Consider the following 15271-nt stretch of genomic DNA (forward strand, 5'->3'; position numbering starts at 1 on the left):
TCTCCCAGCGCTTAGAACAGTGCATAGCACATAGCAAGCGCTTAACAAATACCATCATCGTCATCAATAAACAGACTCAGTCAACATGTTCTCTGCCCACAATGAGTTTGAGAAGTCAACCACATTGGGTGTGAAAATTTTATTTTGAGAGGAGCAATCTCACTCTAACTGAAATTCAAGACCCATACCTCTGACCCTCCTAGATATTTTTCTCTTCTCTCTTCTTTTCCCTATCAAATTTTAGCCCTCTCCCTCTCTCTCCTTATACAGTTCACCTAAGATTCACCTAGCCAGGAATCATACATTAATACTGTTGAAGCTACTTTTCTCTTCAGAAAATCAGTGGCAGAAGGCATTTTCCATACAAATACACTGAGAGAGAGAGAGAGATGAAATGAGAATGTGGAGAGAAGCAAAAAAGTAAAGACTTTCCACAATATGCTTTTTTTTTTTTTAGATTTCAGCAATGCCCAAGCTTCCTTCCACCACCATTGTAACATTGTTCACCCATTTTCTGCCCCACCTAATATCCTTTCTCACTTCCACATATTAATGACCCTGTTACAAAGCCCTTTCCTGAAAACCAACTGAAATCTCACCTCTTTTTCTTTAATTAATGGCTCCTGCTAGTCCTTTGCCTTGTGGTGTGAATAGGTCCTGCCCCAGTTCTTTTGTGTCAGCCTTGAGCTGCTCATAAACTCTGATTAAGTCACCTAATACTCACCTCTTTTCAAGGTTAATATGAGCAGTTCTCAAAGCCAGTCCCTGAGGCCTTCTGTTCCTCTAGTTAGCATTGACAGCCTCTTCCTCTCCTCACTTTCTCTGAGACTCAGATGAGCCACTGTTCAGTCACTTAGTGCTGAAATGCACAATATTTTCCGTGGGACCGTAGCAGAGGCTTGTCAAGAACACCTTTATCGCTCTAGACTGGTACCACTCAGCACTAGACTATTCACTATTCTCTTCATAATTAGGACATTTGGTTTCTGCTCATTGGAGAACTATCTTTTTAGGGTGTTTGTTAAGCACTTACTAAGTGTCAAGCACTGCTCTAAGCATTGGGGTATATAATAATAATAATGATTAATAACTATGGTATTTGTTAAGTGCTTCTTGCTTGCCAAGCACTGTACTAAACGCTGGGATTAGGGGAACCTGGTCCTTCTGACTCCCTGGGCCCATGCTCTCTCTTTCGTCGATTTTCCCCTACTCTCTCTCCTCTATCTTTATCTGTCTTTGGCCCTTCCTCTCCTTCCTCTCCCTGTCTTTTCATTTCTCTTCCTTTCTTCCCCTTTGTTCATCTCTTCTGCCTCACACTACCTCTCCCCCCAACTTCTCCCTCTCAGGGATCTTCACAGTCAGCAGGCACACTTTCTGGTGTGTGCCTGGGGAAAACTCATTTTGGAAATCATGCAGCTCACCATGTTTCTGAGAGATCTCGTATCTCCCAGATGTTTGCTGTTGTACTCTCCCAAGACAGAAAGTGCTCAATAAATGTGAATGAATGAATGAATGAATGAATGAATGAATGAAAGAGAGGGTTTTGCAACCAGTTCCCATCTACTGCCATTCAACCCAGAAGGACAGACAGCATTACACTGCAATTGTGCAGGAGGATTTCCTTCTTTTTAGTTTCTTCCTCTTGTCTTCGTGCCAGTCTATTTGGAATCGATCAATGTTATTTATTGACCACTTACTGTGTGCAGCGCACTGTATCTTAAGCACTTGGGAGAGTACAATATGGAGTTGGTAGATATATTCCCTGTCCACAGTTAGGAAATCCACCCGACACCAAGGTTCTGGAGGAGGGGGCTGAGGGGGAACGGTTTAGAACCTTAGCTTGATCCTTCCAAATAAACTTGTCCAATGCTGATTTAGGACACGGGACAGTTTCCCCTGGAAAAATCCTTTGAGCAAAGGCACCGTGCCTCGGAAGACCTAATCACGGCCATTATTAGAGCATTATTTCACTTCAGCAAGCATCCAGTCTGATGGAGGGAAATACTGGCTCTCCGAAATGAAAATACAACATGAGCCTTGGAAACGAGAGGCAGAATCAAAGCCACGGGAGAACTGTGGAGCCAAGAGAGAACAGCTGAGGGCTTGTACTGCCGACCGACTCCATCTCCACCCCGCTCTTCCTCCAGATGTCCCCACTTTCCACAAAGCTAACCTCAGCCCCCATTTTTTGCCACAGGGAGTCATTTCCGGTCATTGCTGCCGTGGCCCCATCTGATGCTGCTAACGGTCATTACACCCCCCGGCTTGGTCTCGGTCATCACTCCTGTTATCTCCTTGGCAGAACGATTTACCATTAGCACAAGGCAAGGGAAAAGAACCAATGTTGGTTTACATTCAGCTGCCCTCAGAGCGGGGCCGGTGCTCAGTCTCTTCAGGCGGACGGAGAGAATCGAGCAACCGGAGCCGAACGCGGGCTGCTCGACTGCCAAGGTCAGAAAAACAATCGCTAGTCGCCTTATAGCCAAAACCAGCTGAACAATTCCCCTTGCTTTTCGCTGCCACTGCCGTGAACTCTGCCAGTCTGTCAGACAACGAATGACACGACAAGTTGTGTGGGGCCGTGATCTAGCAGCGGGGGCTGGCAATATTTTGGGCCTGGTGAGAACAATGAGGCCCCAGCTGTGGGCAAGCAGTACCACGCACCCATTAGTAATGGAAAGGATTTATTGGACTGGGAAACCTCCTAACTGTGGGGGTCACCTCCTTTGAAAAGAGTCTCTGATTTGGTTGTTCTCTCGCTATCTCCTCTCACCCACCTAGACTGTGAGCCCGATGCGTGACAGGGATTACGTCCATACCGATTACCTCGCGTCAATCCCAGTGCCTGGCACATAGTAAGCGCTTAACAAATATCGTAATTATTATGACCTGGGTCATATTAATTATTAGGACTTGGGCTCTAATCCTGGCTCTGCTGCCTGTCTGCTATGTGACCTTGGACAAGCAGAAGCACCATGGTCTAGTGGCTAGAGCATGGCTCTGGGATTCAGAAGGTCATGGCTTCCAATCCTGGCTCTGCCACTTGTCTGTTGTGTGGCTTTGGACAAGTCGCTTCACTTCTCTGCACCTCAGTTACCTCATCTGGAAAATGGGGATCAAGACTGTGAGCCCTGTGTGGGACAGGGACCGTGTCTGACCCGATCTGCTTATATTCACCCCAGTGCTTAGTCCTATGCCTGGCACATAGTAAGTGCTTAACAAATACCACAGTTATCATTATTATTATGACACTTATTATCTCCTTGATGTGCCTCAACTGTAGCTTCCTTTTTCTCTCAAAAGATCATATTCCTTAACCACTTCTAGTGATCATGACTCTCCTGTGTGCACTTCATGAAACATACCACTCCCCTGCTCTGTCTCAGGATAAAGGCTATTCTGTTATTCTTAACAGAAGATTCCATCACCTTCATCAGTGAATCGCTGATGAAGACCTGGGAGTCAGAGGGACCTGAGTTCTACTTCCAGCTCCACCACGTGTCCGCTGTGTGCCCTTGGGCAAGTCATTTAGAGAAGCAGCATGGCTCAGTGGAAAGAGCCCACGCTTGGGAGTAGAGGTCATGGGTTCAAATCCCGGCTCAGCCGCTTGTCAGCTATGTGACTTTGGGCCCTTAACTTCTCTGTGCCTCAGTTACCTCATCTGTAAAATTGGGATTAAGACTGTGAGCCCCATGAGGGACAACCTGATCACCTTGTATCCTCTCTAACTCTTAGAACAGTGCTTTGCACATAGTAAGTGCTTAACAAATGCCATCATTCAATTTCACTTCTCTGTGCCTCAGTTACCTCATCTGTAAAATGGGGATTAAGACTGTGAGCCCCATGTGGGACAGGGACTGTGTCTAACCCGTTTACTTTATTCATTTATTTATTCATATATATTAATGTCTGTTTCCCCCTCCAGACTGTGAGCTTGTTGTGTCTATTTGTTGTTGTATTGTACTCTTCCAAGTGCTTAGTACAGTGCTTTGCACACAGTAAGCGCTCACTAAATATGATTGAATGAATGAATAGATCAATCAAGCTTTGCAGACCAAGGCACACAAACAGTCGGCCTCGCAGGGGGGTTGAGAAGACCTCACTTTGGAAACAGGTCTTCCCTTTGGTTCTACCCCACCTTCTTCTTGAGATGGAAAAACTTATCATCCTTATTAGTATTTATTTGAGTGCTTACTATGTGCAGAGCACTGTATTGAGTACTTAGAAGAATACAACAGAGTGGGCAGACAAATACCCTGCCCACAACGAGTTTAAACTCCATTCAAGAGAAATCTATTTTGCCCAGTGTTAGGTAGAGGAGTCACTCAAGGGAGCCCTTAAATCATCAAACAAGAAGGCTCTTGACTCCAATACTCCCCTGGGATTTACGTCCAGACTCCTCTTTGTGACTCTGACCACCACAGAAGAATGTTGGGAACTGTTCATAGGAGAGAATAAAGCATTTCATTCAAGAATTTCTTTGGCTGGAAAATCTCACTCTGGTTTTCAGTCAGCCCTGGGGTAGATACAAGCTAATCAGGTTGGACACAGTTCCGGTCCCACATGGGGCTCACAGTCTCAAGCCCCATTTCACAGGTGAGGGAACTGAGGCACAGAGAAGTTAAGTGCCTTGCCCAAGGTCACACAGCAGACATGTGGCAGAGCCGGGATTAAAACCCAAGTCCTTCTGACTCGTAGGCCCATGTTCTATCCACTAGGCAACACTGCTTCTCAACTGAGGCTCATTCAGAGTATCCATAGTGGGAAAGAAATGCCATGAAGGACCCCATCTTTGGATTTGAACAAGACTCCCAGGAGAAAATAAATATATTGTCATCAGCTACTTCTACTTCATAGGGAGGTGAAATATTGGAACAGAAGCTGTAGTGGATTTCACCACTGGTCAGTCTATTTAGGGTCTCTCCTTTCTATATTAAAACCAATCATGTTACAGCTTAAATACATTTTCATGTTAATAGTTATCTAGTAGCATAACCTGGTGGATAGAGCATGGGCGTGGGAGTCGGAAGGACTTGGGTCCTAATTTTGGGTCCGCCACTTGTCTGCCGTGTGACCTTGGGCAAATCACTTCCCTGAGCTTCAGTTCCCTCATCTGTAAAATGGGGATCAAGAGTATGAGCCCCATGTGGGATGTCAGAATAGCACATCTGCCATTGATTTATTTCAATTCATGTCTGCCTTCCTCTCTAGACTGTAAGCTCATTGCGGGCAGGAAATATTTCTACTATATTGTTGGACTGTACTCTCCCAAGCATTTAGTACAGTGTTCTGCACACAGTAAGCGCTCAATAAATACTACTGAGTAAACAAACAGGGACTGTGTCTAACCTGCTTAACTTGTAACTACTGCAGAGTTTAGTAATAATAATAATGATAATTAATGATAATTGTGGTATTTGTCAAGCGCTTACTATGTTCCAGGCACTGTACTAAGCCCTGGGGTGGTTACAAGCAAATCAGGTTGGACACAGTCCCTGTCCTGCAAGTCTTAATCCCCATTTTACAGATAAGGTAACTGAGGCACAGAGAGGTGAAGTGACTTGCCCAAGACCACACAGCAGATAAGGGGCAGAGCTGGGATTAGAACCCAGGTCCTTCTGACTCCCACGCCCATGCTATATCGTATATATATATATGAGAAGCAGCGTGGCTACGAGAAGCAGCGTGGCTCAGTGGAAAAGAGCATGGACTTAGGAGTCAGAAGTCATGGGTTTGAATCCCAGCTCTGCCACTTGTCAGCTGTGTGACTGTGGGCAAGTCACTTAACCTCTCTGTGCCTCAGTTACCTCATCTGGAAAATGGGGATTAAAACTGTGAGCCCCACGTGGGACAACCTGATTACTCTGTATCTACCCCAGTGCTTAGAACAGTGCTCTGCACATAGTAAGCGCTTAAATACCAACATTATTATTATTATCCACTGCACCATGCTGCTTCCCTAGGGCAGTACCTGGCACACAGTAAGCACTTAAAAATATCAAAAACAATATAAATAAATAAGTACATTTTTCTTAATTCATTTCCATTTTTGTAGATATAAATATTTGGCCACATTTTCATCACCCTTGGCCTTCTTAGGAAAATTTCCTCAAATAGCAAAGGGAAAATCTGGGCTATAAACCTCAGCAAAGAAAAGGCTGCTCTAGGGCTTTGCAGATTGTGGTTTCAAGTCATATGCAGGTGTGAGTCCCTATTGAAAGCTCTGAGAGGAGATGAAAAGATGCACCCAAATAGCTCTGTCAATTCCAGTTCCCACCAAATGTCATCTGTCAGCTGAGTACTTTCAATAGGCAGATCTGTACACTTGGAAGAGAACATCTGAGTTGGAGAAATTATTATGATCCCAAATAATCACAAGACTTTCAGATGGCAGAGAAGAGGCACGGCCTAGTGGAAAGAGCACAGGCCTGGGAGTCAGAGGACCTGAGTTTTATCATTCAATAGCCTTGCTGTGTGACCTTAAATGAGTCACTTAACCTTCCTGAGAATCGGTTTTTTCATTTGTAAACTGGGGGTTGAAAACCTGTTCTCCCTTTACTTAGACTGTGAGCCTCATGTGGTACAGGGACTGTGTCCACTCTGGTTAATTTGGATCTACTCCAGCACTCACAACAATGTTTGACACATAACAACAACAATAAAATAATAATAATAGTAGATGGCATAGATAGCACCTTGATATTGTTCTACTCAAACCCAACATCTAAGGGAGCTCAGAGCAGAGTGATCTTTAAACCTTTGTGAACAGACAGAACCAATGAATATGTCTAGATAGGGCCAAAAGACAGAAGAGAGGGGAGGAAGGAAAAGAAGGATTATATTTGTGGGGGGGAGGGATGAAAAGAGGGCAGCAATCACTGTGTGGTTAATCAGGATCAATAACAACTGTGGGTTTTGTAGCTTCTCCCCCTAATTCCAAATTCTTCTTACCTATAAAGATCAGTGATCAAACCTTCGTTATAGCGTGTACACAGGTTGTTCAGAACTTGCTCATGCTGCCCAAACAAACAGATGTAGTTGGACACAGGAAAGGGTTTTTTAGAGAAGCAGGTAATGGTTTCCACCAGGTGGTACTGGTTAATGTGGATTCTGAAGTAATTCCCCTTTTTGGCTTTTCCAGTTATTACTTGCACACCCTAGAACAAAGCCAATACACAGCATCAGAAAACTACACCGGCTGAGATCATTTTCTGATTGCAGACGTCTGCACATTTCATTATTGTTACTATTAACGGTGTTGACTGAACAACCCGGAAAATAGCAGCTCTGCCCATCGGAAAGCTCGCACTCTGACCTAATGGGCAAATGTCCTGCGTCACGTTTTAAACTGTGGCCAAGGTTCGATGTTTTTTAAATTAGTTGCTAGGTTACAGCCATTTCTATGTTACTCTCATATCCCGCGAGCTAAGACGTTTAGCTGGGCTGGCTCACTTTCAGTTTAAGGATTTCCATCCACTCTCTTGATTTTCATTTGAAGGCATCCTCTCAGCAGCTGCAAAAAATGTGGCCCAACACGCTAAGAGACTTGATAATATTTTCGATGGGGAGGCGGCTTGGGAATAGTTTCAGAAAAGTGTGGGCACTAACAGTTCTGGAGTGGATTGTGAGAAAGGGGTATGGATCAATGGCTTGAAGAGGGTCCTTCCCTGGTGATCAGCTTCTGGGTCCTTGAAGCAGACCGATCGAAGCCCAGACTTGATGTGCAAGAGATGGAGGCCCATTTTTTAGGTAGAACTAGTTGTGATCCATTTCCCTCATCTTAAGGAGTTTGTAAGCATGTGGGTTGGGTTCCCTAGAGGAGACCATTCTGTGAAATCTTGCTTGATTCTTTTTCCTCCTTTTGTCTTACCACACAGATAAATCCTGAATTGCTCCAGGCTCCTTGTATAGATACTCTTGGGTAGGCACAGCAAAAATAAAGCCACTCTAAGAAAACGAATGGATTGTTCAACATACTGTGCGAATGAATCTATTCTTAGGGGATGGCTTGACCATTTTTGGCAAGAACTTAAAGAATCATTCCTAAAGTGTATGGCTGGGAACAGTTGTGCCCTTTTCCCTCAGAGAAAAGAAATGGAAAAACCTGTGGTAGCATTTGTCTTCTGGTCTCCCATTATTGCCTGGGTCCATATTCTGATACTGTCTCAATGTCAGCCAAAATAGGTCTATGTTGAGGTCTCGCTAAACCTCTTACCAATTAAAAGCCCTCTGGCTCTCCTAGAAGTGCCCACCAAGAGGAAATTCTGCATTACTTTCATCAACATACAGTACACTACTTGCCTTAGACCACTTATCTCTGGGCCACCACATGCTCGGTACATCTATGACTGTGGTTGTTCAGTCTTCTTCAGGCTGCCCAGATGAACTCATACTGTCGGGCAGGGTGTGCGTAATAATGTCTCCCTCTTGCCTTTCCCTGGCTCAAACAAGCAAGGAAATCCTCCACTAGCCAGTAAGAAAATTGGTGCCCACGGTGACCGGGATAAAAAAGTAGTCAGAGGAGGCCTCAAGGCCATCAGCAGCAGTTTTAATGCAAATCAGGCAGTGAGGGTAAAATCCATTTCCTTTCTGTGAAGGGTCTCATTTAGTCTGTCTCGCCGCCAACCCCACGCCCACCACCTTCCTCTGGCCTGGAACTCTCTCCCCCTTCATAGCCGACTGGCCACCACTCTCCTCATCTTCAAAATCACATCTTCTCCAAGAGCCGTTGCCTGACTAAGCCCTCTTTTCCTCACCCTATTTTCCCTCCCTGTTAGGTTTGTACCACTTACGCACTTCGATCCTCACCCAACCCCCGGCCTCAGTACTTACGGATGTATCCTTCTACTCTGCCGTTTCCCCTATCTGTAACTCATTTTATTATCTGTCGTGATGGGGGTGAAGTGGCACGCTATAAAGGAAAATGAGGAGCAAGTGGGGAGCGAGTTGAAAGGAAATGAAGGGGCATCTGAAAAACAGGAAAATATGGCTCAATAGACAGTTAAGGTCACCGAGGCCAAATAGCCTGCTGTTTGAAGAGGGCAATGAACTGAAAACAGGATGCTGAGTGGTACTCCCAAATGTGTTTGTGCCCCACTGATCTATCAAACTCTCTGAGAACTACAAAGAGTAAACCGTATTTGAACCCACCCTGTCAGCCACCATCCTCCTTCACCTCCGACTCCCTCTCACTGACCTGGTCTTGGGGAGTATCCTCCACCCCCTCTTCCTTCTCCAGAGCTCCCAGAGGGAGGGTGGCCCATTAGATGGCTCCCCTTTGACGGTGGCTTTTGGACCAGGGAAGCGCTGAAACCGAAGGACCTGTGTGGGAACTCTGCTAGATGGGCTGCTGGATGGGGAATGCCGTATTGATACTCACAAAGTTAGGCTGAGTGATCTGCACCTCCAAGGGTGTAGGGATTCCGGGTTTGGCTATGTGTAAATAATGATAACCTCCAGGAAGGCAACCTCCTGCCATAAAACACAGAGAACTGAATGTCACTGGGAGAGTCACTGCCATTCATACTTAGACCGGATGATAAGACGGAGGAAACGAAGGAGATGGAATGATCTGGAGAGGCCGGGGCCCTGAAGAGTGGGTTGACATTTTAGGAATTACAGGAACAGGTTGGTTTCAGGGAGGGGCAAAGACACTGGTTTTTTGCTCCCTTGTCCGTCTTATTCATTCAATAGTATTTATTGAGCGCTAACTATTTGCAGAGCACTGTACTAAGCTCTTGGAAGGTACAAATTGGCAACAGATAGAGACAGTCCCTGCCCATTGATGGGCTTACAGTCTAATCGGGGGAGACAGACAAAAATAATAGCAATAAATAGAATCAAGGTATACAACTCATTAACAAAATAAATAGGGTAATAAAAATATATACAATTGAGCAGACGAGCACAGTGCTGAGGGGAAGGGAAGGGGGGGAGGAACAGAGGGAAAAGGGGGGAAAAGAGGGCTTAGCTGAGGGGAGGTGAAGGGGGGGTAGAGGGGCAGCAGAGGAAGCAGAGGAAAAAGGGGAAGCTCAGTCTGGAGGGAAGCTCAGTCTTGGGGGGAATCAATAAATGGGTTGTATTTATTGAGAGACTCCTGAGCATAGAGCACTGTACCAGGTGCTTGGGAGATCACAAAGAAACAAGAGACACATAGTCTGCCCTCAAGGAGCTCACATTCTAAAAGGGGAGACAGGAAACACATTTACCAGTAGTGTGTGTATGAATTTTTAACAGGAAGTAGTCCAAGTAGATCAGGATGAAATAGCAAATTATGAGGAATTTTAGCTCAGCGTGAGCAGAAAGCCACCCCAAACCACAGCAGGTGCCTCGTTCCAACCTTTCTCTAGCTCTGCTACAGAGGTGGGTATGGGAGAAGGGGAAGACAGGACAGAGACGATCTCTCTGCCTGTCTCTCTGACCCCTGGGCACAGATAGGCCTCGTGGGGTGGATCTCTGGGCAGGTGGCAGCCCAGGGGAGCTGTGGCTGGTGGGCAGTTAGCTACCATTCCCGCCCCAAGCTTTGAGCTGCCTGGGTGTTGCCGCTTGGCCCCCTGAGATTGGGAAGAGAGAGTGGGGCCAGAAGCTGGGCTACGAACTCTGTGGTGCCCCTAGACTATGGCCACTCAAGGAACTTGGGGGAAGTCACCAGAGAGGTCTCCCTTAGAGAAGCAGCATGGCTCAGTGGAAAGAACCCGGGCTTGGGAGTCAGAGGTCATGAGTTCGAATTCCGGCTCTGCCACTTGTCAGCTATGTGACTGTGGGCAAGTCACTTAACTTCTCTGTGCCTCAGTTACCTCATCTGTAAAATGGGGATTAACTGTGAGCCTCACGTGGGACAACCTGATTACCCTGTATCTCCCCCAGCGCTTAGAACAGTGTTCGGCACATAGTAAGCGCTTAACAAATACCAACATTATTATTATTATTATCTTTTCCTCCTTCTCCACAATTTGATGATGGCTTGGGGGGGGGGGGGGGTTGGGAGCTTATGGTGTGAGAGAGAGGAGGGTTCCAGACTCTGCCCTGCACCCTTCCCTCTTGACCTGGTCCCAGGGTTACATCCTAGTCCCAAGGCATAAATCCAGGTTTTGGTAGCAGAGACTAAGTGTCTCTCTTTGTCAGAGCTGTGGACACCACTGATCAGTAGAGATGAATGGGTGGAGCGACCGAAGTGCCCCAGTTTTTTATCATCATTATCATCATCGTCATCACCACCTGTATATTTTTGTGTGGACAGGTATTGCACAGGCATATGTCATGATTTATAAAGGCCACAATCCTCAAGAATGTGGTTACGTTGTGGGATGCATTTTTCCACAGAGGCACAATCAATTAGGGTCGGTTTCAGAACCAGCCTCGACCTGGCAGCTGAGCATTACAGATGACTACAGACTACAGGTAAATCCCTTCCAACTCTTCCTTCATCCATCTCTACCCTTCCCTCTTCCCCACACCCTGAACTAAACCCCTTCCTTCCCAGTTTCCCTCAACACCTAAGCATTTTTTCTTCGTATAATAATAATTATTATTAGGGTATTTGCTAAGTGCTTACTATATGCCAAGCCCTGTTCTAAGCACTGAGGTAGATATAATCAGGTTTTCCTACATGCGGCTAACAATCCTAATCCCCATTTTACAGATGAGGTATCTGAGGCACAGAGAAGTTAAGTGGCTTGCCCAGGGTCACACAGCAGACAAGTGGTGGAGCCGGGATCAGAACAAATATCCTCTGACTCCCAGACCAGGGCTCTTTCCACTAAGCCACGCTGCTGCTTGTTTGAACTTTAATCACAGCAATGCCCATTACAGAAAGTGCTCTGGCCACCCCCCCCCCCACCTTTTCCCTCTTCCTGGCTAGCTATCCTGCCTCCCCACCATGGCCAGAGCTGTGGGAATGGGAAAAGGGATGGACAGGGGAGGTCGAGAGGGTCGAGTCTGGTGGCAGCAGGAGTGTTGGCTTCTGCAGCAATGTTGTTGCTCTGACTGAGCTCGTTGTGGGCAGGGAATATGTCTGTTTGTTGTCCTAGTGTACTCTACCAAGCATTTAGTACAGTGTTTTGCACACAGTCGGCGCTCAATAAATACAATTAAATGAATGAAGTTCAAACAAAGAAAAAATGCTGGAGGCCAGAGGAAGGAGACAGAGGATGGGGAAAAATGGAGTGTGGCTGAACAGAAAAGTGTCTGAGAAAAGAGGAAGGCAGAAAGAAGGCAGGGAACGAGAGGTGAAGCAAGAGAATTGATGCACCCACAGTGATTGGACGTAATGCCAGGGTGGGGCTTTCTTGGGCTAAGCAAATTAGCAAATAGAGCACCGTATATATCCCTGGGTTGTAAGTCTTGAAGGGTGTTTGCGATCTGGGGCACATCTTACTGAGCACGTACTGTGAGAAGAGCAGTGAGCTTGTCACCTGCTCTAGACAGGGCACTGTTCTGAGCATTTGATGGGGTGCAGAGCACTTTGGTGACAGACAAACAACAAACAGATAAGTCTGTGAACTCAGTGTGGGCAGAGAATGCGTCTGCCAAATCTGTTGTTTTGTACTTTCCCAAGTGCTTAATACAGTGCTCTGCACATAGTAAGTGCTCAATAAATACCACCGGTGATGCTGATCAAAGGACCGCTGAGGTGGCTGAGGCGAAACTGTAAGGGAAATTAATCAGGAAATGCCTTCTGGACAAGGAGGCTCTTTTAGAATGACCGCTGAGGTGGCTGAGGGGAAACTGTAAGGGGAATTAATCAGGAAATGCCTTCTGGACGAGGAGGCTCTTTAGAATGGCTTAGAAAGAGGAGAGGAATTTTCAGTCACTTGTACGACTCTTACACACACACACATTTACAAACCTTGAACTTTAGCTCCCTTATAGATAGGGATGAGTTTGTCCAGATCCCACATGCACTCAATCGCTGGGTCCAGGGTGGGGTCAAAAATACTCAGCATGGCCGCGGCAAGCTGGAAACCAATCTCTTTGGAACTGAATCTGCTGTGTGTCCACTCATTTGCGTAATACCTACTGGAGAACTTAGTGAGGGGGCCTGCAGCTCTGATGGTAACATCATTGGTGTGGAAGTTGGTGTCAATCACTAGTCTCCCGTCATAGACAAGACAGGCATCGTTCAGGGCTTTGAAAGTTTCAAAATCCACGTTTTTCTCATAGAAGCTGATGAACGCCTGAAAAATGAAATAAACAAACATGAGCGATCTGTGGAAGTTCTTCAATTTATAGACCGCCACCAAACCTGGGACTTCTTCGACTTATACGAGGACCTAGGACGTCTTGTGGGCATTCTACTTTGATAAACCTTGACACATAAAAGCCTTCAAAAAACCTTTGAGTGGAAGATGGTGTGTGTTTCGTTGATCACACTGTAGAAGTTTTCTCCAGTACGAAAAGCACAAAAAAGGGGAGAGAGAGAATAATAATAATGTTAGTATTTGTTAAGCGCTTACTATGTGCAGACCACTGTTCTAAGCGCTGGGGGAGATACAGGGTAATCAGGTTGTCCCACGTAAGGCTCACAGTTAATTCCCATTTTCCAGATGAGGTAACTGAGGCACAGAGAAGTTTAGTGACTTGCCCACAGTCACGCAGCTGACAAGTGGCAGAGCTGGGAGTCGAACCCATGACCTCTGACTCCAAAGCCCAGGCTCTTTCCACTGAGCCACGCTGCTTCCCTTACCACGCTGCTTCCCTTAGAGAACACACTGAAACTTCCATATGGTTTTTAAAGATCTTACAGAAGCACTTGATCCCAGCAGATCATACTTGATATCATCGTATCATTTCTACCAACTCTATGCTACTCTCCCAAACACTTAGTACAGTGCTCTCTGCATCCAGTAGGTGGTCGATAAATACCGTTCATCAACAGGTTGATCAGTAGATCAGACTGTTAACCGCTTAGTAAATTTGGCTGCCCAAAAAAGTTCATCGAGATTCTGTAACTGCTCTCAACTTGGATTCCAAACACCTGCTATAGGGTGAGCTACACCCTAAAAGAAGTGGGTAGAGAAATAATTTTCGAAGCCATGTCTTCCCCTATCTTTTCCATCACTGTAGGCAATACCACTATTCTCCTTGCCTCACAAGCCCTTAATCTTGGCAGTTTCCTTGACTCATCTCTCTCAATCAACCATCTATTTAATCTGTCACCAACTCCTGTCGGTTCTACCTTCACAGCATCACTAAAATCCACCCTTTTCCGTCTATCCAAACTGCTACTGTGCTGATCCAAGCACTTATATCCCACCGTGAATATCGCATCAGCCTCCTCGCTGACCTCCTTGAATCCTGTCTTCCCTTCTACAGTCCATTTCATTCGGCTTTCCAGAGCATTTTTCTAAAAAAAGATTTAGTCCACATCTCCCCTCTCCTCAAGAACCTCTAGTGGTTGCCCATCCACCTCCACAACAGACAGAAACCCCTTACCTTCAGCTTTAAAGCACTCAACGACTTTGCTCTCTCCTAATTTACCTCACTGATTTCCTGCTACAACCCAGCTGACACACTTTGTTTCCCTAATGCCAGCCTACTCACTGTACCACAATCTCATCTATTTTGCTGCTGACTCCCTGGTCACATCCTCCCACTGGCCTGGAACTCCCTCCCACTTCATCTACAACAGACCTCAATTCTCCCTACTTTCAAAGCTTTTTTTTAAAATCACATCTCCTCCAAGAGGCTTTCCCCGAATAGGTTCTTATTTCCCCTACTCTCTATCCCTTCTGTGTTACAAAAACACCTGAATCTGGACCCTTGAAGCACTTGAACACCCTCAGATGCACAGAATTTATGTATTTATTTGTAATTTATACTGTCTGCCTTCCCTCTAGACTGTAAGCTTCTCGAAGGCAGGGATCATGTCTACCAACTCTATTGTACTCTCCAAGCACTTAGTACAGTGGTCTGTATAAAGTTAGCAGTTGGTAGAGCCAGGATTAGAACCCAGAATCTCTGACTCCCAGGCCCAGGTTCTTTCCACTAGGCCATGCTGCAACTAATTGTACCCCCATTCTTGATTTTTCTAGCATCCATACCCCTGTGAGAGTTGTTCTACAAGCCCGAGACCCCCTCCCCACACACACCTTCATAATTTATTAGACCAGTTCTCCCCATCTTCAAAGTCCACATAAAATCCCACCTTCCTCAGGAAACTTTCCTTGAATAAATCACAACTTTCATTCATTCATTCAATCAATCAGATTTATTGAGCGCTTACTGTGTGCAGAGCATTGTACTAAGCACTTGGGAGAGTACAACAATAAAC

At 45.8% G+C, this 15271-nt stretch overlaps 1 protein-coding gene and 1 long non-coding RNA gene across 6 annotated transcripts in view; one reads left to right on the forward strand and one right to left on the reverse strand.

The window, feature by feature from the left end:
• The window catches only part of CFAP61 (cilia and flagella associated protein 61), a 315110-nt gene that overhangs the window by 54447 nt on the left and 245392 nt on the right, over positions 1-15271 (reverse strand). For 4 of the 5 annotated variants that reach the window (XM_029072415.2, XM_029072412.2, XM_029072401.2 and 1 more), the window contains exons 23-25: positions 12848-13175; positions 9380-9471; positions 6952-7157 (exon numbers count right to left, since the gene is read on the reverse strand). In XM_029072415.2, the coding sequence (XP_028928248.1) occupies positions 6952-7157; positions 9380-9471; positions 12848-13175 (626 nt within the window). The remainder of the gene's footprint in view (positions 1-6951; positions 7158-9379; positions 9472-12847; positions 13176-15271) is intronic. The other variant, XM_029072421.2, reaches the window with a different exon arrangement.
• On the forward strand, positions 1899-13333 carry LOC114814322. The gene is made up of 3 exons (XR_003762101.2): positions 1899-2451; positions 11240-11400; positions 13162-13333. It is a non-coding gene; the product is annotated as an uncharacterized LOC114814322 (long non-coding RNA).

Source organism: Ornithorhynchus anatinus, chromosome 1 (genome assembly GCF_004115215.2).
Source record: "Ornithorhynchus anatinus isolate Pmale09 chromosome 1, mOrnAna1.pri.v4, whole genome shotgun sequence".
Taxonomy (NCBI): domain Eukaryota; kingdom Metazoa; phylum Chordata; class Mammalia; order Monotremata; family Ornithorhynchidae; genus Ornithorhynchus; species Ornithorhynchus anatinus.